The following is a 24,656-nucleotide window of genomic DNA, read 5'->3' as shown; positions in this document are numbered from 1 at the left end:
GAAACATGACACAAAATCAGCAAGCAGAACTCCGCAGGAAGGGAGGAGGGAATTTTATATTCAAGCTACACAACATCACACACGTCCTAAACAAAGGCTTGGTGGCACGATTTTTTAACTTACTGTCTAAGCACCGCTCACTAAACAACGTGCCATTGGCATTCTTATGCTACAGCACGTATAATTCAGTGTGGCTCAGACAGGGACAAGATAGCAATGTACTCACCCATCTTTCCTTTGTTTCTGTTTTTGGTTGAAACAGCAGAACCACTCCAAGGTATCATATCTAAAGTAGCCAAGTCGACATTTGCGAAAGGTGGAACATAGTCTGGGGTGACTGAAACAGAAGGAGTAATGAACACCAAACACAGTGATCCCATTACCCAAATACATACAAATAGGCTTCCAAAATCACCACCGGCAGCAGCGAATAACATATACTACTCCAGTCATCTGATGTGGTTTAGGCACAGCAAAATGGAGCTTAGAGAAATATTATAATACAATAACTCACTTGATCCATTAATATAAAACCATTTTCAATAAGGACATGAAATTACCAAACAAAAAGAAACTAAAAATATATCACTTAAAAATCCAAAGATACGCTAGGTGGTGGTGGCACACACCTTTAATCCCAGCACTTGGGAGGCAGAGGCAGGCGGATCTCTGTGAGTTTGAGGCCAACCTGGTCTACAAGAGCTAGTTCTAGGACAGGCTCCAAAGCTACAGAGAAACCCTGTGTCAAAACAAAACAAAACAAAAAACTTCAAAGTTACGGGCTGGAGAGATGGCTCAGAGGTTAAGAGCATTGCCTGCTCTTCCAAAGGTCCTGAGTTCAATTCCCAGCAACCACATGGTGGCTCACAACCATCTGTAATGAGGTCTGGTGCCCTCTTCTGGCCTTCAGGCACAATGCAGAAAGAATATTGTATACATAATAAATAAATAAATATTTAAAAAAAAAATTCAAAGATACTAACATTTGGTCACATCATGTTTGTTTTACATACTATTATTTAAGAGGAGGGCCTGAGGAAGGCTTATTGTCCCCAAAGAATTAAGCGGGCATTTTTTGTTTTGTTTTTGGGTCTGTCTGTCTATCTCTCTAAGATAGAGTCTCACTATGCAGCCTGGGATGGTATTGAATTCATAGAGATCTGCCTGCCTCTGCCTCCAGAGTGCCGAAATTAAAACTGTGTGACACTATACTTAGTCCTAAGCTAACACAAAAAAAAATTATTAATGTGTGTGAGTATTTTGTCCATGTGTTTATCTGTGCTCCACATGCATGTCTAGTAGCCACAAAGGCCAGAAGATGGTGCCGAATCCTGTGGAAATGGCGTTATAGACAGTTGTGAACTGCCATGTGGGTACTTTGAACCAAACTTTTCTAGAAGAGCAGCCAGTGCTCTTAAATGTTGAGCCATCTCTCCAGTGCCAGAAGCTAGCAGTTAACTTAATGGTCAGAAGGAATGAAAAGACCTTCATCTTTATTGCTGGCTTGTGGCTACATTTAAGAAAGCAAAGGTTAGCTGGGTATGAAAGCAAAAACAGGTAAGTTTCTGTGAGTTAGAGGTCTGCCAGGTCTACAATTCAAGTTCTAGACAGCCAGGGCTACATAGACACACTCTGTCTCAAAAAACAAATAAATGAATAAATCTTTAGAAAAATATAAAGGTAAGCTGCTCATCTCCTCAGCACTGATACCTGAGGCTTTGGCCCAGCCTTTTTTACCTGCCAAGTACTTCTCTAGGATTTCCTGAAGTTCCACAAGGTCCTTTAGCCGACTAAGAACTTTGCCCTTCATTTCAGGAGATGTTTGTTGGCAGAAGGCATTCACAACCTGCAAAGCACAAATTCTATTCACATGTGGACATTAACCTCATTTGCTGTACTTTGCTGGGAATAAAAGGTTCTTTTACAACACTAATTTTTTTTTTTAATATAAAGCATATGAATCTGGTACAGTGGCTTATGTCCATAATACAAATAGTTGGGACACTGAGGCAGGAGCATCACCATGAATTTGAGTAAAGACTGGTCTATATAGAGAGATGCAGACCAGCCAGTGAGACTATCTTAATTAAAAAACATACAACGAAGCAGATATATCTGCATATGAAAGAGTGTGTCACAGAATGCGCTAATCTGGGAGAAAATGAAAAAAACCTCACAGATCAGATTTGTCTTAAGCTCAGTATGTGGCTGGGGATAACCTTCAATTCCTGATCCTCCTTCACGAGGACGTGTCACCACATAACACAGAGTATGTGATGCTGGGGATAGAAGTGAGGGCTTCATGCATTCATTAGTTTATAGCAGACAATTCGTAGCTGTCTATATTCTAGGAGTTTCCATAAAAGTTACAGATGAATTAAAAACTGTAATGAATGTATGTAATGAAACTGCAAAAAACAATAAAGTATGTAAGAAGTCTAAGATATGCCTTTGTTAACAGAAAAAGAAGAGTATTTCTTCCTGAAGTACTTGTTTAGAAACTATTTAAAACTTGTTCTAAATTCAGAAAGACGTTTAAGAGGAAAATCTGAATTAGTAAAGAAAAAAAATATTTTTAAAAGGGTTTTAAATTTTGTAGTTATTTGTGTGTGTGTGTGTGTGTGTTTGTGTATTTGATGCGCACATGCATATGGGTGACCTTGAAGACAGGAAAGCCTGGAGCTGGAGTTGCCCTCAGCTGACCTCCCGATGTGGGCACTAGGAACCAGACTCTGGTCCTCCAGAAGAGCAGCAAAGGGATCTCAACTTCTGAGCTATCATCTAGTCCCACAAAGTTTTAAAGAATAAAATGACAAACTGGGAAATTTTGGCACACACCTTTAATCCCAGCACTCGGGAGGCAGGTGAATCTCTGTGAGTTCAAGGCCAACCTGGCCTACAAGAGCTAGTTTCAGGAAAGGCTCCAAAGCTACAGAGAAACCCTGTCTTCAAAAACCAAAACCATAAAAAAAAAGATAAAATGACAATAAAAATCCCTCTTTCTATAATACCATTTGGAAATTATGACTCAGCAACAGAAAGCTAACACAGACTATAATACAGCTGTGTTCTACCTGGGCCAAAATGCAAGAAACCTGATTTTTAACCCTACTTGTACTTACTGCTTTGTTACGCAATTAGCAGAATATTTCAGCAAATCAAGTCTTATTCTGTATACTTCCCATGTCCCTTTGGCAGGGTCAGCAACCTTTCTAAGCTTTTATTTCTTTGCCTATAAAATGGGAACCATTGCATAAATGTGAAGTATAATAGAACCAAAAGGCAGAGGAAGCAACGAAACATTGCCATTCCCAATGTCCTCAAATTAAAGGTGTGTGGTGGCGCACACCTTTAATCCCAGCACTCGGGAGGCAGAGGCAGGCGGATCTCTGTGAGTTCGAGACCAGCCTGATCTACAAGAGCTAGTTCCAGGACAGGCTCCAAAAAAACCACAGAGAAACCCTGTCTCGAAGAACCAAAAAAAAAAAAAAAAAAAAAAAAACCTCCGAAGGAAACCATACCTATTCCTCCTTGAGTTCAAAGAGTGAGCAGAGGCCTGTGGCAAAAGGAACAGGATGTCCCAGCACAGAAGTGAAGAGCCACTCTGTGGAGAAGTGGGACTTCAGACGGCCTGAAAAGCTGGCTACACAGGGAGGGCTCTAAGTACTCTGACTGGGGACATCAGGAGGCAAGATGCTGAGCAGTGGTGGGATGTCTGCCAGAGAAGCACAGTCATTGCGGGTTCAGGGAGACTTTTAGGGAGCTTGTGTGAGCCAAGAAAAGAAACTACAGATAGGAAGTGAAATATCCCAGGAATTCTGCTCACCTCTCTGAACCAGTTGAAAGTAAGGAATGTGAGTGAACACATAAGTGACCGCTCTTTGGCAGACATGGACTCCAGTTTCTCTCCAGGTTCAAGGTCAGGGAGGAACAGAGGGCAATCTGAGAAAGAGCAAATGTCCCACCTTCCTTTAGTTCAAGGAAAAGAACATGGGTCCTACCCCTACAGCTACCCACTTCCCCCTTAAGCTTCTATTTGAGGGTTAGTTAAGCTTTGTCTTAGTCTCAAAAATCCTTCCATATTAGCGTTAAAATACAGCCATGCTCTTTACCCTATCTTGGCACCTATGGAAACTGGACTTCTAAAAGGCAAATACACCTGGAAGGCTATGCGGTAAGGCCATTTTTTGCTGGCTATAACTGAGGTCTATGGAACCACAGAGAGCATACAACTCTTCTTAACACTTAAGATTTTTTTTCCCAAGATGAAATGAATCCTACTATGTGCTTATGTATACAAAGCAAAACCCAACAGTGACTCCTGGAGGTGAACCAAACAAAACCAGAGTAATCTAGGGAAAGGAAATGTGGGCCCATAGAAACAGTGGCATGGTTCGTGACAAATTCCTAAGCAGTCTTACTGTAAAGGTCATTGATCACAAATTATGTGTGATGATGCTGTAATTTAAACTAATGAAAAGTAAATAGCTACAAGCGGAAGGTAAAAGAAAAGAAAGAAAGAGTTGACCATACAGCATTCAGCAACAACTACAAAGAGAATACTGGTTCCACATAAGCTCAATGACTGTAATTTCATTATTACTTATCTAGGAAATTAGAAAGTTCCATCTCACACACACAAGGTACAGGCCTGGCCCTTGCCTACTTCTACCAAAAGACCATAAAGAAAGGATCCAAGAACTGCACCCCATACCTAAGAGACCATCAATCTCATCCAAGTTTCCGTTATGTTGTCTTGCCACACAAAGTCTCAGCAGCCGGAAATGGGAAGCCAGGCACAAAGGAGACATCGATCTGGGAAGAAAAAATCCACCTCAGGAACCACAGTCATATTAATGCAAATCTTTTATAATTAAAGAGAAACAGCAAGCACTCAATGAATACTCAGTAAACAAAGACCTAACGTACAAGAAGGCAAAGGGTATGTGCAGTGGGAATGAGGCAGAAGTAGGAAAGAGAGAGGCAGAGGAACCAAAGGATGTTCATGGAAAGAAAGAAGCAGGGAACAGCAAACAGCCTAATGTGATATGTGCTGACTCTCATGGGCACTGCAAATCTCAATCCCAGGGACCAAGAAAAAAAGGAATCTGACCACATCCCTCTAATATCTCCAGATACAACATTTCTTGGAAGAAACTTGGATGCGAGGACTCCATAGATTAAAAGAACTATGAAATAGGGCTGGTGAGATGGCTCAGGGGTTAAGAGTGCTTACTGCTCTTGCAGAGAACCCAGGCTCAGTTCCTAAAACCTACACGGTGGCTCACAACCACTCTAGTTCCAAGGGAGCCAACATATTCTTCTAACCTCCATGGGCTCCAACATGCATTTGGTGCAGATAGACACATGCATGCAGGCACACACACATATTAAATAAATAAATTCATCCATTCATTAATACTAAGAGAATTTTTTAAAACAGTAGAATTCCCTATGTACATTCAAAATACCAACAGAATGGAAAAACAACTAACTTTTGGCTTGGTTCTCGTGAAGTCACTTGACTGATCTCTGCAAATTCCCGAAAGAACAGTGGTAGGAGGTTGATGACAATGCCATCTTGAGAGCTGTATTCTTCCAGTCCATACAGAGCTTTCACAGGAAATGGAAAGTCACTGTGAATCAAAAAGAGAATCAAAATCTGATGTCCCAGCTAGGAGGAATACAAGGCTATGGGGGAAATCACTAGAACAAACCAACTTCAAACAACAGCTATGGGAAGAAGCTGTAAGGAGGAGAACAGTGGGGAGCTTTTTAGCAATTTTACATCTGGGGTACAGGATGTTAAGGCTGGGGAGGGTGTTAAGCTATAGGGGCAGACTTGAGTTGAGGGCAAAAGTAGTGTGAAGTTTGTACTAGCTACTGAACTGATACAACTTCCTCCCCAGTAGAATCAACCCAGAAGGGAAGCAGCACTTACCCTTCTGGAACAGCACAGAAGTCCACCACAAAGGCATCTTGGAAATCATTAAAGATGGTCTGCCCAACCCATTCCTTCCAGAGCAAACAAGAATGTTGCGGTGAGGGGTATAGTGCTTTTATAACCATAGAGAAACTGTCACTAACCTTTCAAAACCTCAGGCTCCTCATTTCTAAAAATGAGGCCATCCACTACTGTGAAGAAAGGAGATAGTGCACAAAGGGCGCTTCATTTAAGCCTATCACCAACAACCTTGTTGTCATTTTACAATTATTATCATTATTATGTGGAGGAGGCCTCAGGAAAGCCCTGAGATGGGGTGGAGTGGAACAGCTTTCCAGTCTTTTTTATTTTTATTTTTTTAATTTTGTTTTTTTGAGTAACCGCTCTGGTTATTCTGGAACTCATTTCATAGACCAGGTTGGCCTCAGACTCACAGAGATCCACCTGCCTCTGCCTGCTGAGTGCTGGGATTAAAGGCGTGTGTCACCACCTTCTGGCTTCTCCCCCTCCCCCCAGTCTATTTTTATACTGCAACAGAGAGAAAGACTTGGGGGCTGGAGAGATGGTTCAGAGGTTAAGAGCATTGCCTGCTCTTCCAAAGGTCCTGAGTTCAATTCCCAGCAACCACATGGTGGCTCACAACCATCTGTAACGAGGTCTGGTGCCCTCTTCTGGCCTGCAAGCATACACACAGACAGAATATTGTATACATAATAAATAAATAAATATTTAAAAAAAAACAGAGAGAAAGACTTAATGTGTCATACTTTGTTGCTTTAAGAAAAGGTACTTGGGGTGGGGGTGGAGAGATGGTTTAGTGGTTAAGACTACTGATTGCTTTTCCAGCGGAACCAGGTTCAATTCCCAGGACCCACATGGCAGCTCACACCTGTCTGTAACTCTAGTTTCAGAGGACCTGAAACCCATGGCAAAACACTAATGCACATAAAATAAAAAAAGAAAAGACACTTGGAATGAGGTATTGGCAGCCCACACCAGTCACCCCAAAACTAGGAATAAAGAAGAGGACTATAGCCAGTTCAAAGGCAGCTGTTTTGTTTTGTTTTTTTTTTTTTTAATCAAAAATCTAGTCAGCCACACACACAGGGAGACCTTGTCTCAAGAACTAGTTCCTACCTGTCAACCCCAAAACAAGACATCATTCTTACCAAGGTTTTTGGAGCCAACTTTCTTTCTTGGATCAGATTGGCAAATTCATCATAATAAAGAGAAGAGGCCCAAGGAGAATGCTCAGTACAAGAATGAACCAGTTGTAGCAAAGAAGTCACCTGGAACAGATAGAGAGAGAAAACTGTGAGTCTTGGGCTGCCAACCCTTCTTCCTAAATTCGTCTCTGCACTCAGTATTAAGTTCTCTCTCCAATCTCACTGCCAAACTCAGTGAGGCGTTCCTGAGCCTATTCCCTAGTCTGTCTCTTTCCAAGCATACCTCATAGCCAAAACTAAAACCAAAGCTGGAGTGATAGGCTTCAGTATGGACACTGAGAAGAAGAGGGACAAGGAAGATGAAGAACACTAGTATGTGTCCCAGAGTGAACTTCTGAAGAGTTATCAAGACAACTTGTACCTCGTGCCTGTAATCCTAGCAATTAGGAGGCAGAGACAGGAGAATCCCAGTAAGTTCAAGGCCAGCCTGGTCTACACAGTGAATTCCAGGTCTAGTGCTATATAACAAGACCTTGTTTTTAAAAACAGTTACTTGAAGAGATTTTTGAAAGAAGATGTACAAAATACTTCAGCCACACACGTAGCTCAGTGGTAGTGTTTGCCTAGTATATAAGGCCCGGTGTTCCATCCTAGCATTGTAAAAGAAAAGAAAAACCACAGTACTTCTGGGAAAACAACAGTGACCAGCAGCCAGCCCTGAGGCCGGGCAAGCACATCTGACTAGGTTATAGAAACTTACCTGTGTGCACCATTCATTACTCAGGTCAGCTCCCCTCTGGGTTGAATTAGATGGTACACTTCTAGAAACAAGGAATTTTAGTTTCATTTTTGTAAAATTTTGCAATAATTGGCAGTAAATTTAAGAGTCCTGTCTTCTTTCAGACAAGAATAGAGATAAAATTTCATAAAGACATGGAAAACTACTTATTTTGTTCATATAAAATGTAGGTTTATAGTGAAGCACGATTATCTCCCGTTTTTTGAGACAGGGTCACATTAGGTTGCCAGGCTTATGTCAAACTCCAGTGTGCAACTGATCACTCTGCCTCAGCACCTGGAATTCTGAAAATTCTGCAAACAAGTAAGACCAATTTGTATGTATTGTTAAGGGCACACTAAATTAGTAATAAAAAGAGGATCTTTTTTTTTTTTTGAGATGGTAATGTGACCATGTTGCCCCAAGTCAGCTTTGAACTCCAAGTGAATCTCCTTCCATGTGCCCAGCTAAATAAAACAGATTGCTTTCCTTCCCTTCTTCTAGCTAGTATGTTGGTTCTAAGGCTATTTTCTGAGCTCTTAGGAATTCTTGACAAATCATTTCCAAGAAACATGAACTTAACTGTACTGTCAGCTTAAAATGATGCAGCATGAAGCCCCAGCTCTGATACTTCTTTAGATGCTATAACTGAGGAATCTAAGCACAAGTGAGGAACCATAAAGTAATTGTATTTGAATTACATGAAGCTCCAGACAGGAGTAATACAGCAATAGAGGGCCTAGGTCAGAAGCAGATTATAAACAATGAATATCAGGAGGACCAAAGTTAGCCTCCATGGAAAGATTTCCAGCTCTGTACCTCCGGGCAACACGATAGTTAATAACTATAATGTAACTCTAGAATTAATGTTCTCAAATGAACATGGTATATACAGTCAAGATTAGAAGAGAATGGGCTGGGCAGTGGTGCGCACACCTTTAATTCCAGCACTTGGGAGGCAGAGGCAGGTAGATCTCTGTGAGTTTGAGGCCAGCCTGTTCTACAGAGCCAGTTCCTGGACAGCCAGAGCTGTTATACAGAGAAACCCTGTCTCAGGGGTAGGGGGCAGGGGCAAGAAATGGACTGCAGAAATGGTCCAACAGTTAAGAGTGTGCATGTGTTGTTCTTGCAGAGGACCTAAGTTCAATTCCCAGCACCCACATCAGGCAGCTACCATCTGCCTGTAACTCCAGTCCAGAAGGATTTGACAACTCTGGCCTTCATAGGTACCTGCATTAATATGCATATACCAGTCTACAAAAACACAATTAAAAATAACAAAAATAACCTTAAAAAGGTTAGAAGGGAACATGGAAAAGAACAAGACATGTTTACTTTTTGTGCAGTTTTAATGCTTCTATTAAGATAATGGCTACATACTCTAACGTGTTTGTAAGGCAGCACCTTTACCAGCTGATGTTGAGGCACAGAAACCAGACTCTACGGGAGTACCTGTCTTCTGCCATGACTCCGGCCATGGTGACTGCACCGATGATCCCGATGAGTTTGTATTTGAACACAGTGCTAGAGAGCTGCTTTCGTATCACCAGGTGCATTTCGTCCTGCAATGGGATCAGGACAGAGAAAGAAAAACCGGAGTGACACAGCAGAACGCATCACTATTGGAGCTAAATTCCGTTCTCTAAGTCTCATTTATTTCTAAATGGTCCGCCAGGATTGCCTAGTGGGTAACTTGCTGCCAACTGTGACAAACTATGTTTGATCAGCATGCCCGTGGGTTGAAATGAAAGCACCCACTACTAAAAGTTTCCTCTGACTTCCACACTTCTCTCCTGCACATTAGGTGCCCCCCCACAAAATCAAAAATATTTAAAAATAGTTTATTGTATCTCATTATTTTAGCTGTGTATCCATCACAATAATTTTCATGTCCTCGAACAGCTACCATGGCAGCACTGACAGCTGTTGTTGAATGTGTGCCTTGTTCTAGGAGCTTTGTATAATTCGTCTCTGAATTCTAAAACAATTTTCATCTTCTTTGTTGTTGTTGTTTTGTTTGTTTGTTCAAGACAGGGTTTCTCTGTAGCTTTGGGGCCTGTTCTGGCACTCCATCTGTAGACTAGGCTGGCCTGGAACTCACAGAGATCCACCCGCATCTACCTCCCAAGTGCTGGGATTAAAGACGTGCACCACCACTTGGAAGCTGATGCAGGTGGATCTCTTTGAGTTCGAGGTGGACCACAATAAACCATTTAGAAATAAATTTAATGAGGGAAGAAAAACATTTACATGTTGAAATCTATAAAACACTGCTAGCTGGGTATGGGGCATAACTTTATAAATAGAATATGAGTTTGAAGCCAGTCTCGGCAACATATAGAAAAATATTGCTGAAAAAAATGAACGGACTAAAGAATGAAAAGATGTCCTATGTTCCTGGATTGGAACGAATATATTTAATTCTTATTTTAAGTACATCGGTGTTTTGCCTAAATGTAGATCTGTATGACGGTGTCAGTTCTTGGAGTTAAAGACGGTTGTTAGCTGCCATGTGGGTGCTGGAAATTGAACCCAGGTCCTCTGAAAGAGAAGCCAGTGCTCTTAACTACTGAACCATCTCTCCAGCCCAATATTTAAAAATTACGAAAATGCCTGGGCAGTGGTGGCTTACTCACTGCCTTTAATTCCAGCACTCAGGAGGGAGAGGCAGATGGAGCTCCAGAGTTCATGGCCAGTCTGGTCTACAAAGTGAGTTCTAGTACAGCCATCCAGGTTCACCCCAGAGAAACACTGTCTCAAAATAAGAAAAGAAAAGAAAGAAAAATTTTGTATATATTTTGCCACAGTTCTAAACCAAAGTAATGAAATAACTTTGTATTATCAATATGAAACAATTCCCCAATACTTTGCTAAATGAGAAAACAGGGTACAGAACCAGAAAGGAAAAGCAGAATGGAGAGACCGTGCAGAAAGCTCTAAACTAGTGACTCTGGTGGCCACAGAAGGCAGGCCAACTGCCTAGAGTAGCAAGGAGCTAGTGTTCACTGCACACCTCTCTACACGCTGTTTTCTGCACGTGTGTATCACCTAGCCAAACAACTTCTAAATTAAAAAAGGTGCTGCTTGTCCAAGGCTTCAGCCCAGTATGAATTCGTGCCACAAGGTGGCACCACAGCTAGTCCCTTTGCTTAGCTGTGGTCAGTAATTAGTGACTACAATGAAAGCAGGCCTAGGTGAAGTTTAGCTCAGACATTCGGAGACTCCCAAGTACTCCATACAAACCTGAAAGACATCTCAGGGTTAGCTGATCACAGGCTCAGACCTATCTCTATTCCAAAAGACTAAGATTTCTTTGCTGTTTTTATTTTTTTGAGACACTCATAGTGGAATTGGCTGTGAAGAAATAGGCTGACTCACACTCATGGAAATCCACCATTTCTTCTGTCTCTCAAGTGCTAGAAATAAAGACATGAACCACTACACCAGCTGTTGTCATTTTTGTTTTGTTTGTTGTATGTGTGATCTCACTAGGAACTGACCAAGAACTAGCTGTATAGCTCAGGCTGGCTTGGCGCTAATAATCTTTTTATTTTTATTTTTTAATTTTGAGACAGGGTTTGTACTGTGGCTGTCCTAGAACTCGCTATGTAGGTGCTGTTTTTCCTACTCCACAAGGCTGGAGTAACTTAGCTTGGAAAATTCAAAATAAAGATGTTTAAAATATTCATTCTCAAAACATGGCCTCTTACCTGGATATGGTTGCTGGTTCCAGGCTGTTGGCTAAATGCTAGTGTGCTGAGAATACAGAAGATTTTTCGTATTTGCTGAGGGGACATATTCTCCAAATAATCTAAAATTCCCTATGAAAGGGGAAAAAATGCCCAAAATGAGTTTATTAGCTAATATTTCTCTTGTTTTTAAACTTTTAAAAACGTGATTTATTTATTTATTTATGTGAGTGTTTTGCCTGCATATGTGATGCACACATGCATTGCTGGTGCCCGAGGAGGCCAGAGAAAGGCACCAGATTCCCTAGAATAAGAGTTAGGGATTGTTGGGAACCAAAGCCACAGCCTCTTTTAACTGCTGAGCCATCTCTCCAGTCCCACTCTCTGGCCCCCATTTTAAACAGAACCATTACCCAGTTATTCCACTCTTGGTATTTTTCCAGGATTCCAAGTCAACACAGGAGCAAGACGTTTACACATCAATGTTTACTGTAGCATGTGGGATCCAGGGCAGTCTGGTCACACATAATGGGGCCCAGGCCGCATAGCTGCTATAGCAGGCAGCACTGGGTTCCAGAAAATATCATAAGCTCGCACCACCCAGTAACAGACCATCCAAAGGAAATTCCTAACATTCCAATCATTGGAGATAGAATCACCTGCCAACACATACCCATTGCTTTTCACCAGAACACCCCTAGACAAATGTCAGTAAATCAGGGGTCCTGAACCTTAGAAATCCCTCACCCTACCTTTGCAATTATAAAAACCCAGCCCCAGCTGAGCTTGGGGCTCTCCAATCACTCCAAATACGATAGACACACTGAGAGTCTGAGTTTGCAAACTTGTGTAAGAAAAAAGGCTCTTTGCTTTTACAAACAGGACTCGGTCTCCTAGTTGGTTTTTGGGGTACTCCATAATCTTGGCATAACACAACACATACACAATAGCTAAGTTTTACAAATAACATAGGTGTTCATCAATAGTGAGAAATGTGGTGCACATGTAACGGAATTTTTTTTCAGCCATAAGGAAGAACAAAGTTATGTTGTTCGCAGGAAAATGGATACACATGGAAATGATCATATCAAGTGGATTAAGTCAGTATCAGACATACAATGCAAGTTTCTCTTAGTGGAAACCAGGTATGTATAGATGACTTGTTTGTACATCTTATACTTTTGTTTTAATATATATATTGTAAATTTATTATATATACAGTGTTCTGCCTACATGCCAGAAAAGGATACCAGATCTCATTATGGATGGTTGTGAGACACCGTGTGGTTGCTAGGAACTGAACTCAGGATGTCTGGAAGAGCAGACAGTGCTCTTAACCATTGAGCCATCTCTCCAGCAACCTTCCTTACACTCTTGACACCAAAGGCAAAGACCAGCCTTTCTACCACAGCATTTAAACATGGCTTAGCATATATAAGTATAGAGAAGTATTTCTGAATAAATTAGTACACAAATAAGATGCATCTTTATATCTATATGCATACATTTATAACTTACCTGTTATCTACCTTTTTACACATCCCTCCCACATTTACAGTGCTCAGTATCTAAAGAATACGAAACAAGTTCTCTATCAGGGAGCAGTGACTCTGAGATACAGGAAACAAAAACAATTCAGTATTCGACAGTACAGGCAATACCTTAACAAAAACAGCATTCAGCCTCATAGCAGAGGGGTTTAGTACAATCAGCTCCAGGAGGACATCCAACGCAGTATCAACTTCAGCCTCATTCCCACTGCAAATGTGGGTGACTAGGGCACCAACCACTTCCTATACAGGGAGGGCAACAGGACAGAGTAAAATAAAAATAGGACATGGCCATTCTAAAGAGTTCACGCCTGAGGCCTTCTTTTCAAAATTAATTTTTTAAATAATTATTTTTATTTTATGTGATCTGGTGTTTTGTCTCCATATATACCTGTATAAGGGTACTGGATCCCCTGGAACTGGAGCTGCCTTGTGGGTGCTGGGAATTGAACCCAAGGCAATTGGAAGAGCAACTGGTACTCTTACCCACTGAGGCATCTCTCTAGCCCCCACTTGAGGCCTTTCTAACCTTTCTGAGCATTGGCTTCAGGCCTGTAGTCACGCCAATGTAACTATACTACCACACAGTCATCCTGGCTCCCTGGACATTACTCCCTATCCCATGCTGGCCTCAAACATGTAAATCTCCTGTCCCTCAAGTATTAGGATCACAGGAGTAACAACCAGTTTTGACCTACTTTTGGTAACGTATCAGTGGGCTCGTTATCAAACCTTCCTTGGTGTAGGTTTTAGCTATGAGTTAAATTTTACTAAGTTGCAATTAGACTTAGTATATGTTAAAATTTCTTGAAAAGACTACACTTAAGGAGCTGAAGGTCTCACAGATTTTGTGAAGAGGACAGGACAGGTGGGCATAATTTCAGGAAAATGTGGCCTCCTTGAAGACTACACTAAGGTCAAAAACCCATACACATATGTGCGTAATAAAAAATAAAACAAAATAAAATCCAAGTCAAGTTGCTTGAGATATTACATATGAGTGGAACCTTAATGATTTTACACTAAATTTCAGCTCTCACAGTTGGGTCCTCCAAGCCAATCTTATTACCTGAGGACAGAGACTAGAACTGATTATTTTTTTTTTGCTTATGAAACAAGGCCCTGCTGTATACCCCAGTCTGGCCTCAAATTTCTGTTTATCCTCCTCCTTCTGTTTCCTGACACCTGATTCCAGGTGTGCATCACTATGGCTGGCTTACAACTGAGTTTTCTAAGGTGCTCGTTAAAATTATTTCCTCCTCAATGTCATCTAATCACCCAGAATATACCTCAAAGTACACCCAGTTTATTTGAAATTATATCTTTCCATATCCTTGCTTCTTCCTTACCCAAATAAATGTTTCAACATACCTGCTGGCAATAAGTATCAAAAAATTTAAAAGCATATTTGTACAGGAGACTGCCAAACAAAATTATCCTCTGGTCCTGAGAGTGAAACAAAGTCTGAGCCAGTAAGAGAATGGATGGACAAATATCCTTAAGAACCTGGAAGAGGAAGAAAGAAAAAGGACTAGGGAAATGGTGTCATAGAACCAGATGTACGAAAATCCACTCCTATCACCAAAGAACCCGTCGGGGCTCTCAAGTCATCTCCCTGACATTCAGCATTGAGCCCAGAGCTGGAACATGCTAGACAAACACTCTACCACAGAATTACATCTCCAATCCCAATATCCCAATCACTTTAGCTTAAAACAAGAAAATTGTCTTTTGGTGGGTACTGGGGATGGTCTCAAATGTAGTTACAACATGGACTTGAATTCTGACCTTTTGCTTATCACATCCCAAATGCTAGTATGAATGCCCACATACAGCAACTTTAAGGAATCTTAATCTTAATTATACCCCAAATAATCCTTCACCATCCTGATTTTTCTCTCAGGACTAGATTCCACAAATGTGTAACAACTTGACCTTGAAATTCACAATAATTAAGTGATAAACTTCATATACAGCTCTATTTGTTCAGTTTAGAACTACAAACCAGACTGAATAGATTCCAGTTTCTTCACTCACCTGCTCTGTTTCTGTTATGATTTAAGATCAGTCTATAACATTCAATACTACCCAAATGGAATTCTGTATGTGTGTGTGTGAGAGACTGCGTGTGTGTTCATGTAAGTGCAGGTCCAAATGTGTGCTGCTGACCGTCTGTACCAGTGTATGTGGAGGGCAGTCGTTTGTAAGAGCCATCCATCTTGTGTTTTTGTTTATTTTTTTATTTTTTTTTTTTGAGACAGGGACCTTCACTTGGATCTAGGGCTCAACAAATGCTATACTGGCTGACCAGTGAACCTCAGGGACCTGACTATTTCTACCTCCCCAGTACTGTGATTACAAATGTGAGTCGCCTCCAGGTGGTGTTGGCACATGCCTATAATACCAGCACTTGGGAGGCAGAGGCAGGCAGATCTCTGAGTTCGAGGCCAGCCTAGTACACAAAAGCGAGTTCCAGGACAGGCACCAAAGCTACAGAGAAACCCTGTCTCAAAAAACCAACCCCCCCCCCAAAAAAAAACAAAAACCAGAAAACCAAAAACCAGACAAAATCAAAAAACAAATGTGTGTCGCCGTGCTCAGCTTATTTTTTGTGGGTTCTGGGAAAGAATTCAGGTCTTCATGATTGTCTGGCAAGCACTTTACCAACTTAGTTAATTTCCAGGCTCCTAAACCAGGTTCTTTGAACATCTGTTATAGGAAGAGACATGACCAGATCCCACTAATAATGCAATATAGACAGACATTAAGGGATCCAAAGTAAATAACGCTAGTAATGCCATCTTCTTTACTGATACTGCTATTTAAAAAAAGTCAAACCAAAAGAACAAACAAAAAACACAAGTGTGGTAGTACACTGTGGAGGCAGAGGCAGGTGGATGTCTATGAGTTCAAGGCCAGCTAAGACTACACAGTGTAACTCTCTAGGAAAAAAAATCAAAACAGATTAAAAAATTATATTGAGGCTCAGCAGTTAAGAATATTTGCTATTCTTCCAACAAGTTTGGTTTCTAACATCCATTTCACAACCTGTAACTCTAGTTCCAGAGTAGCCAATGTCCTCTTCTGGCTTCTAAGAGCATCTGCACGCAAATTGCAAATACACACAGGGATAGAAACACATATATAAAAATAAAAATGAATCTTTTAAAAAAAATCCAAAAGAATTTGGAGTTTGGGTCAAAGAAGTTCAAGATAAACCAACTTTGTTAACTTCTTGATAGGTTGAAAGCCAACGTTGGTTTATTAACATCATTGTCTCAACCCAACAAAGCAATCACTTCATTGCACTGAAAAAGCTCAATACTGGGAAAGGTGTCATGGGAATGCCACATGATGCAGAAATGACAAAAATGTTACCCTCTCAGCATCTGTCCCCCTGCATCTACTCCCTGCTTTCCTCGCCCTTACCAAGTAATGTGTGGAGAATGTACTGTCCAGCAGCTGTTCTTGAATGCAGCCCGACTGAATCTTGTTTCTCAGCAGCTTTTCAATGCCCTTCTTTGTCTGCGTGCTGGTGCTGTAGATAATGAGCAGCATCGCCACATCCAAAGCCTGTCAGGGAGCATCAAGAGGAAGCAGCTCAACACACCAGAACTGCAGCTCAGCTACTTTCCATTAAAACCCAACGACGACATTCGCTGCCTGACTCCACACTGTTACAAGACCCAGAAATACTTTTCAGAGAAATAAATTATTAAACCAATATTATCCTTTGAAAGTTCATAAGAAAATATCAGAATATTAAGAGAGGTGATACTAAAATAGAATTTTGAACATCTTTACATTGTTAAAAAACAGATTAAATCACTTGTCAACTAAATTATATACTTTTAAAATTAGGAAAATTGCTTTATGAAAAGTTACAAAGACTATAAATGTTTACCAATATAGAAAGGTTAATACAATATATTATAATAAATATAATAAAATTATAATTATTTTTGAAGTATACAAAGCCACAAAAAACAGTATAAGCTAATCCATTTTATTTATTTTTTCTGTACTTTGTTTCTCAAAACTGGGTTTCTCTGTGTAGTCCTGGACGTCCTAGAACTCACTTTGTAGGCCAGTCTGCCCTCAGACTCAGAGACCCACCTGTCTCTCTCTGCCTCTAGAATGCTGGGGTTAAAGACTTGTGCCACCACCAACCGGCTCCTCTAACCCATGTTTTTGACAGAGGAAGCCATTTCTGATACACAGTGACATATGGTAAAGTAAAAAAACAAGCAACCTGCAAAATGCTAAGCACAGTAGGATCCAATGTCATAAAGACAGTATATAAAAACTACATACACATGCACAGATCTGTAGGTATAAGAGTATGCTTGTGCTTATATACACACATAGCTTATACAAAAAGATAAAACATTTACAAAGAGTATAGAGAGACAGTTCAGTGGTTAAAAGTACTTCTGCTACTCTCGAGAGCCAGGGCTTGGTTCATAACCCCATACAGGGTGGTTCATAGACCAATGCACTCTTCCTGCCTCCAGACATTTTAGCACATCTGTGCAAGCACAAACACAAAAATAAAATTTAAAAAACATTTTTTAAAAAATGAAAAAAATTATCTGTAAGAAATGTAAGCAAGGGAAATTTTGTTTTTTCAAAAATGTACCTTTATTTACTTTGTTTTATTTTCTCAAGACAGGGTTTCTCTCTGTAGATAAGGCTGGCCTCAAATTCACGGAGATCCACCTGTCTCTCACTCCTGAGTGCTGAGATTAAAGGTGTACACCACCACCTGGCCACATATGTAATTTATGTATGTTTTCCAATTTATTATCTATGCAATAAGTAAACAAATAAAGTACACAAAATGTTTATGGTAAGGGAAAATGCATAGAGAATCAAATCAGAATGCAAAACTATAGCCAACCTACATAATAAGATTATCAAAAGAAATGGGCTGGGCAGAGACAGGCAGATTTCTGAGTTTGAAGCCAGCCTGGAATGCAGAGTGAGTTCCTGGACAGCTTAGGCTATACAGAAAAATTCTGTTTTGAAAAAAAACACCCAAAGTCCAGTTGAAAGAGTGGGAGAAATAAGATTATGAGCAAAGAGGTCAAGACCATGATGGGGCACCCACTGAAACAGTCTACCTGAGCTGATGGGAGCTCACCAACACCAGCCGGAGTAGGAAGGAACAAGCATAGGACCAAACTAGTCTGAATTTGGTTGACAGTTGCATGGCTGGGGCTGACTGAGGGGCCATGGCAGCGGCAGCAGAATTTGTCCCTACTGCTTGTACGGGCTTTTTGAGAACCCATTCTCTTTGGAGGGGTACCTTGTTCAGCCTAGATATAGTAGGGATGGCCTTGGACCTTTCCCAAAGCAATGTGTGTTACCTTCTCTGAGGAGTGGGTGAGAGTGGGGTGGGGCGGGAAGTATGTGGAGGGAATGGGAGGAAGGGAGGGAATGGAAACTTGGAAAAAATATTAAATAATTTAAAAAGCCAACAAAACAAAACAAATCAAACAATTGGGTTATAGTGTGATTATTATCTATCCCCCACAACTATTTTCAAGCTAATCATGGTAGCAAATGCCTGTCATCCCAGTACTTGGGAGCAGAGGTAGGAATTCAAGATCAACTTCAGCTATCCAGTGAGTCTGAAGGCAGCTAGATGAGACATTGCCTCAAAAAAACTTGACTATTTTTATCATTTATTCTGTATCACACTTTTAAGACTGTCACCTAATAACTGGACAAGCAACAAAATTCCCATAGGACAAAAGATTCCAACCCAAGCAAAACCTTCAGAAGAAACAATCAGTACACAGAAACACAGACATCCAACTTCTTCACAGGAGAGGAGTCTATGGCTAAAAGACAAGTTGGGCTTATGTTTGTGCTCCCAGCACACAGAAGCTGAGGCAGGAGAATCATTCCTAATTTTAACACAGTGAATTCTAGGCCAATATGGATTGCAAAGTGTGACACAGACACATGCATAGAAACACACACACACACACACACACACACACACACACAGAGAGAGAGAGAGAGAGAGAGAGAGAGAGAGAGAGAGAGAGAGAGAGACTGACTATGTGTGTGGGTGGGGGTAACAGATACAGTACCACTGCCCACCTTACACTGTAAGTCTATTCAGGTAAAGCCTATTCAGGTCAGGGCTACATGGGCAGAGTAAAATCAAACAGAGAATGCCCTTGTCTTGACAACTTGGCCTGGTGGGAGGAAGGCCAGCCATAGGCACAGGGATCTGAATGACCCAGGCGTGGTGCTGCTTCTTTAACTGTAACTTCATATGGGTGGTGAAGTAATAAGAGCGGCGGGGCTGCGTTCCCAGCACCCCAGCCGCCTGCTCGGCTAGCCTATGCCACGAAATAATTACACGGACACTGTATCCTTTTAATCACTGCTTGGCCCTTTAGCTCTAGCACTTACAGGCTAATTCTCACATCCCGATCAACCCATCTCTAATAATCTGTGAGAACCGGTCTTACCGGGAAGATTCTAGCCTATGTCCATCCTGGGTCGGAGCTTCATCCCGGGAGCGGGGCATGGCGTCTCTCTCAGGCATCTGCTCCCCAGAGGAGAGCTGTCGAGTCTCTGACCTCACTTCCTCTTCCTCCCAGCGTTCTGTCCTGTTTTCTCCTCCCACCTATCCTCTAACCAATAAAATGGGCCAGGGCAGTTCCTTTATTAGCCAATGACCTTCCTCCATCAGGGTGGAACAACCTCCTACTCCCCTACTGAATACTGTAGGCTAAATTCATTTCCAGAATTAGTAGGTAAGAGCAGACCACTCAGCAAGTCACCCCCTGGGTTGTTTTCTCCACACTGCAGGAAAGACAGAAAGAAAGTAGGATAAAATTTTAGTTCAAAGCAGAAGATTATTACCTTATGCTCAGGTGCTGACTCAATGTGTTCGATTGCCTAGAAAAACAAGTGCCACAATACTGTATCAGTGGAGTATGTTATTCATGTTCATTCTACATGTCCTGTTCATCAGCCCATCATCATCATTTATACTTGAATGATAATTTTAAGACTTTTATTTCATCCCAACTCACACATCTATCAGTGACTGACACTCATGGTTGACATTCATTGTTGCAAGGATCTTACCTTAATCCAGGCTTCCAAAATGGTTTTCTCATACCTAATGGCTGACTTGATTACATCAAAGACGAGAACAATACAGTCTTTATCATTGTTTTCTTGATTTCCTGAAGAGCTACAAACAGCAAAGCAGGAAACGATATTTCTTCCATTTACCAGAGAAGACCTTATAAATCTGTTTCTATTAAGCAAGGTTCTGGAGGAAGCACCAACCTCATCTGTAAACTACTGAAAAACTTGTACTGTGAACTATGTGGAATTGATCTGAATGGCTAGGAAAGCACACGCACAAACAATTAAAAATCCGTTGTCATGCTACATGATGTGAATTAATCTCTTTTTAATATTTATTTATTATGTATACAGTATTCTCCCTGCATGTACACCTGCACACCAGAAGAGGGCACAAGATCTCATCATAGATGGTTGTGAGCCACCATGTGCATGCTGGGAACTGAACTCAGGACCTCTAGAAGAGCAGCCAGTGCTCTTAACCTCTGAGCCATCTCTCCAGCCTGATGTGAATGTAATCATAATACCAGTATTTGTCATATATTAAGATCTAATAACTATCCTGCTTTCAGGATAAAAGTGAGAAAACTATGATTATCTAAGAAAAAAAAATGGTAACTGCAAATTTTTCCATACCTTGGTAGTCCTTTACTTTTCAACTTGCTTTGGGAAGCCTGAACCCGTGATGGCAAAATAAAATGCTGCACATTTAACTTCTCCCGAAGCTCAGAAATGACCTATGAAAAATCAGTATTAGCCATGTATTCTGCTCACCCTTAGTGGACAGGCATAGTACATTTCCTCAATGGAATCTTAATATCCCCAAAATGCTAAGGAAAACAATCGACTTGCAACAAAAGACTTGTCAGCAGACTAGATGAGAATAGTTCAAGCACATAGAAATGCTATACTCTAAGCCCTTGATTCACCTGAAGTGCTTCTACACAGAAATAGCAAATATCATTCTGTAGCAGTTTATGCTAAGTAATCAGCCAGACTGGGCTGTGTTCTCTCCCAACAGCTATCTGCTATCTATAGTAATCAGTATCAATTAGTCTAGGACCAGAAAATAGCAACTTGAACTACTTAAGTAGCATATTCATAGATCTTTTTTAAAAGATTTGTTTATTATTATGTATATAGTCTGCTTGCATGTATGCCTAAACCAGAAGAGGGTACCAGATCTCATTATTGATGGTTGTGAGTCACCATGTGGCTGCTGGGAATTGAACTCAGGACCTCTGGAAGAGCAGCCAGTGCTCTTAACCTCTGAGCCGTCTCTCCAGTCCCTCGTGTATCTTAATGCAGGCTTGACAGGAAATAGTAGCATACCTCAAGTGAAGTAGTGTCTGTTACAGAATGAAGAATAAACTTTATTATCACAGGTAAGTCCTCCAGCCGAACAGAAGACAGCTTGCCCATCACCAACTGGCGGATCTAAATATAAAAAGCACAAAACCCTTAAATACTTATTAGATAAAATTAGAAAATTCTTTTCTCACTTGATTTTCCTACTTGTAGTTTAGGAAGAAAAACATATTATTTTCTCCCAAATTACAAACTTGCAATTATAAATGTCAAAGATTCTTCTAGAACAGACAAGTGATGAATGTCAAACATCCTTTGCTTTACATTTCAGAGTCTATGGTCACAACTGACAACAGGAGAGCAAAATTAAGTATCACTCTCCCCATACTGCCCTCACCACTGACCCCAGGAAACTTACTTTTGGCTGTGAATGACCCCAGGGTTTATGGACCTGTCCCCAGAGGGTTTGTCTTTGAATGTTATTCAGACAGAACTATGAAAAGCTGACTCTGTTCCAGAATAAGACTATGTTATTTAGAAGGGAGCCAAGGTCTAGGGAAATAACTGCCAAATAAAAACCAGCTAGATTGAGAAATGCTTGTATTTTAAAGGTTACCAAAAAAGTTCAAACAGTTGTTATTATTTTCCTTGAGGGTTTTAGAATCCCAGGCTGGCCCTGGATGATCTTGAACATCTATCTCTTCCTCTAGTCTAGATCTCTTGTTTATGTGTATGCCACAACATCAAGTTTACGTGGTGCTGGGAAGCAAAGCTTTGTACATCCTACACAACTAAGCTATATTCCCAGCTGTGACATGACATCTGAGTTTGATCCCAAAACTCACATAAAAATAACCAGGCATGGCTGGAAATGCTTGCAAGTAAGCTCCATGCCGTGAGACCCTGTCTCAAAAAAAAATAAAAGTTTTTAAGTGTACGGACCTGAGGAACACCTGAGGTTATCCTTTGGCTTCTACATGCAAGCATATTCACATGCATGCATATATACTCAAACACACAAACTTACCACTTAAGAGATGAGGGTGTGATTCACTGGTTAAATGTCTGCCTAGCATTTGTGGAACCCTGGGTTTGATCACCAGCACAGTCAAAAATGAAACAAAACCCAACTAAATTGCATTGCTTAAGCCAGGCCTGGGGCACACATGCATTATTCCAGCACTGAGGAGGCTAAGGCAGGAAGCGTTTGCGTCTGGGGCCAGTTTGGACTACATGGTCAGACCATCTCACTAAAAAAAAAAAAAAAAAAAAAGTAAAGGGGCTGATTTCTGGCTTAGTGTTACAGTAGGCCCTGGTTTTGATACGGGTGTGTGTGCATGTACGCACATGTGCACATAATACTTATGTTTGTGAGCATAGTTTCAGTGCTATTTTCTTTCATTGCACATGATTTCTCCCTATTTCTGGAAAGCAGGGTTTTTCCTACCTCAGACAGGAAGTTTGGATCAAGCCGGAGACTGGAAAAGACATCCAAAATTGGAACAGTCAAGGAAGTATTCTGAATCAGCAGCTCACTGTTAATAACAAAGAAGGAAAAGCTGGATAATGGTTTGAATAGAACTGGGCAGAAAACAACCTGAGAAAGTCACTCACTAGAGTCGGGGAAGGCAGGATATGCAGTTGTCTCTTGGTACCTGCAGTGAACTGATTCCTAGGTTATCCACAGCACCAAAATCCTAGGATGCCTAAGTCCATTCTATAAAACGGTGTAGTTATTACACACTACATTATTACATAACTTGCTCATCCTCCTACAAACTGTCAATTACTTCAAGGATACTTAGAACACCTGATGCCATGTAAAAGTTATGCAAATACCTGTCACGCTATGTTGTTTGGGAAACAATGATCAGAAAAATCTGTATGTCAGTGTGTGTGCCTTTTTTTTGGGGGGGGGGGATCTTTAATCTGTAGCTGCTTGAACTTGAGAATGGAACCCACTGGTAAGAAACCAGCTGTAGCAGGGCAGTAATGGCACATTAGCACTTTAGAGGCAGAAGCAGATGGGTCTGTGTGAGTTGGATACCAGCCTGGTTTACAAAGCAAGTTCAGAACAGCCAGGGCTACACAATGAGACCCAGTATTGAAGAAAAAAAAGAAAAAAGAAAAGAAAGCCAGTTCCTATTAAATGATTGCATTTTGATGCATGCCTTTAATCCCAACACTCAGGAGGATTTCTGTGAGCTTAAGGTCAGCCTGTTCTGTAAATGGTGCTTCAGACAGTTAGGACTACATAAAAAAAAACTGCCTCTAAAAAAAAAAAAAAAAAGATTGTGTTTGGTTATTGTCTTCATTAGAAAACATAATACATACTCATTACAAAACTTCGAATAATCATGTAGAAATGATATGCCCCTCTTTCAACATCTTTACTACTGAGAAATCATTGCTACTTAGTTGATATACACTTTCCTGAAAAACTAGAAGGAAAGAAAGCCACAATAATTAAGTGGACTGTGCTATATATGATGGACAGATGCATGGAGCCACAGCAGTGCACAGAGGTGAGATGGGTAGGAGGGATCCTGTGAGAACGCACAACAGGACAAGCCCATTGTAGGTGCAAAATGAGTAACACTGTGCTATCCACAGAAGCACAATGTTTAAAAGCACAAAGGAAGAAATCACTGAACATTATCTACAGCATCGCACAGTACCAAATGGGCATGGTGGCCCATGCCTTTAATTCCAGCACTCAGAAGGCAGAGGCAGGCGGATCTCTGTGAGTTAGAGGCCAGCCTCATATACATAGCAAATTCCAGGCCAGCCAGAACTACAGAGAGACCCGGTCTCAATATTTTTTTAAAGTATTATAAAAGGAATTTAAAACTACTCCGAGGAAAAGATATGCATTAAGATAGAGTCCATAAAACTAGTGTGCACTTCTTTAGTGTGCACAAACACAAGGCTTTGACTTCAATTCCCAGCACTGGAGGAAAACCAGGACAGAAACTGTATGCTAAGAATATGGTTCGCCTCTTATTACTTACTACTCTCCAATTACAGTATTATTTTTACATGAGTGACAGTTAGCAATGGAGCTCAGCAACAGGTCCTTGTGTATGGACGTGCACTATAACG

The 24,656-nt window shown here is 40.9% G+C and overlaps 1 protein-coding gene across 6 annotated transcripts in view; it reads right to left on the bottom strand.

The window, feature by feature from the left end:
- Fancd2 (FA complementation group D2) overlaps positions 1–24,656 on the bottom strand; it is a 74,215-nt gene that overhangs the window by 32,120 nt on the left and 17,439 nt on the right. For all 6 annotated transcript variants that reach the window (XM_041635193.1, XM_041635179.1, XM_041635172.1 and 3 more), the window contains 18 exons: positions 23,002–23,089; positions 21,579–21,683; positions 20,883–20,983; positions 20,241–20,349; positions 20,013–20,048; positions 16,557–16,700; positions 14,499–14,633; positions 13,239–13,370; positions 11,599–11,709; positions 9,341–9,450; positions 7,871–7,931; positions 7,114–7,233; positions 5,942–6,015; positions 5,496–5,636; positions 4,715–4,815; positions 3,827–3,942; positions 1,738–1,846; positions 227–337 (listed from right to left, as the gene is read on the bottom strand). In XM_041635193.1, the coding sequence (XP_041491127.1) occupies positions 227–337; positions 1,738–1,846; positions 3,827–3,942; positions 4,715–4,815; positions 5,496–5,636; positions 5,942–6,015; positions 7,114–7,233; positions 7,871–7,931; positions 9,341–9,450; positions 11,599–11,709; positions 13,239–13,370; positions 14,499–14,633; positions 16,557–16,700; positions 20,013–20,048; positions 20,241–20,349; positions 20,883–20,983; positions 21,579–21,683; positions 23,002–23,089 (1,904 nt within the window). The remainder of the gene's footprint in view (positions 1–226; positions 338–1,737; positions 1,847–3,826; positions 3,943–4,714; positions 4,816–5,495; positions 5,637–5,941; positions 6,016–7,113; positions 7,234–7,870; positions 7,932–9,340; positions 9,451–11,598; positions 11,710–13,238; positions 13,371–14,498; positions 14,634–16,556; positions 16,701–20,012; positions 20,049–20,240; positions 20,350–20,882; positions 20,984–21,578; positions 21,684–23,001; positions 23,090–24,656) is intronic.

The sequence above is a fragment of the Microtus oregoni genome, unplaced genomic scaffold, assembly GCF_018167655.1.
Source record: "Microtus oregoni isolate MIOR12 unplaced genomic scaffold, Mior012 000002F_ref0000024, whole genome shotgun sequence".
In the NCBI taxonomy this organism is placed as follows: Eukaryota; Metazoa; Chordata; class Mammalia; order Rodentia; family Cricetidae; genus Microtus; species Microtus oregoni.
Note: the sequence above shows the minus strand (reverse complement) of the source record. Positions and strands in the feature narration are given on the sequence as shown.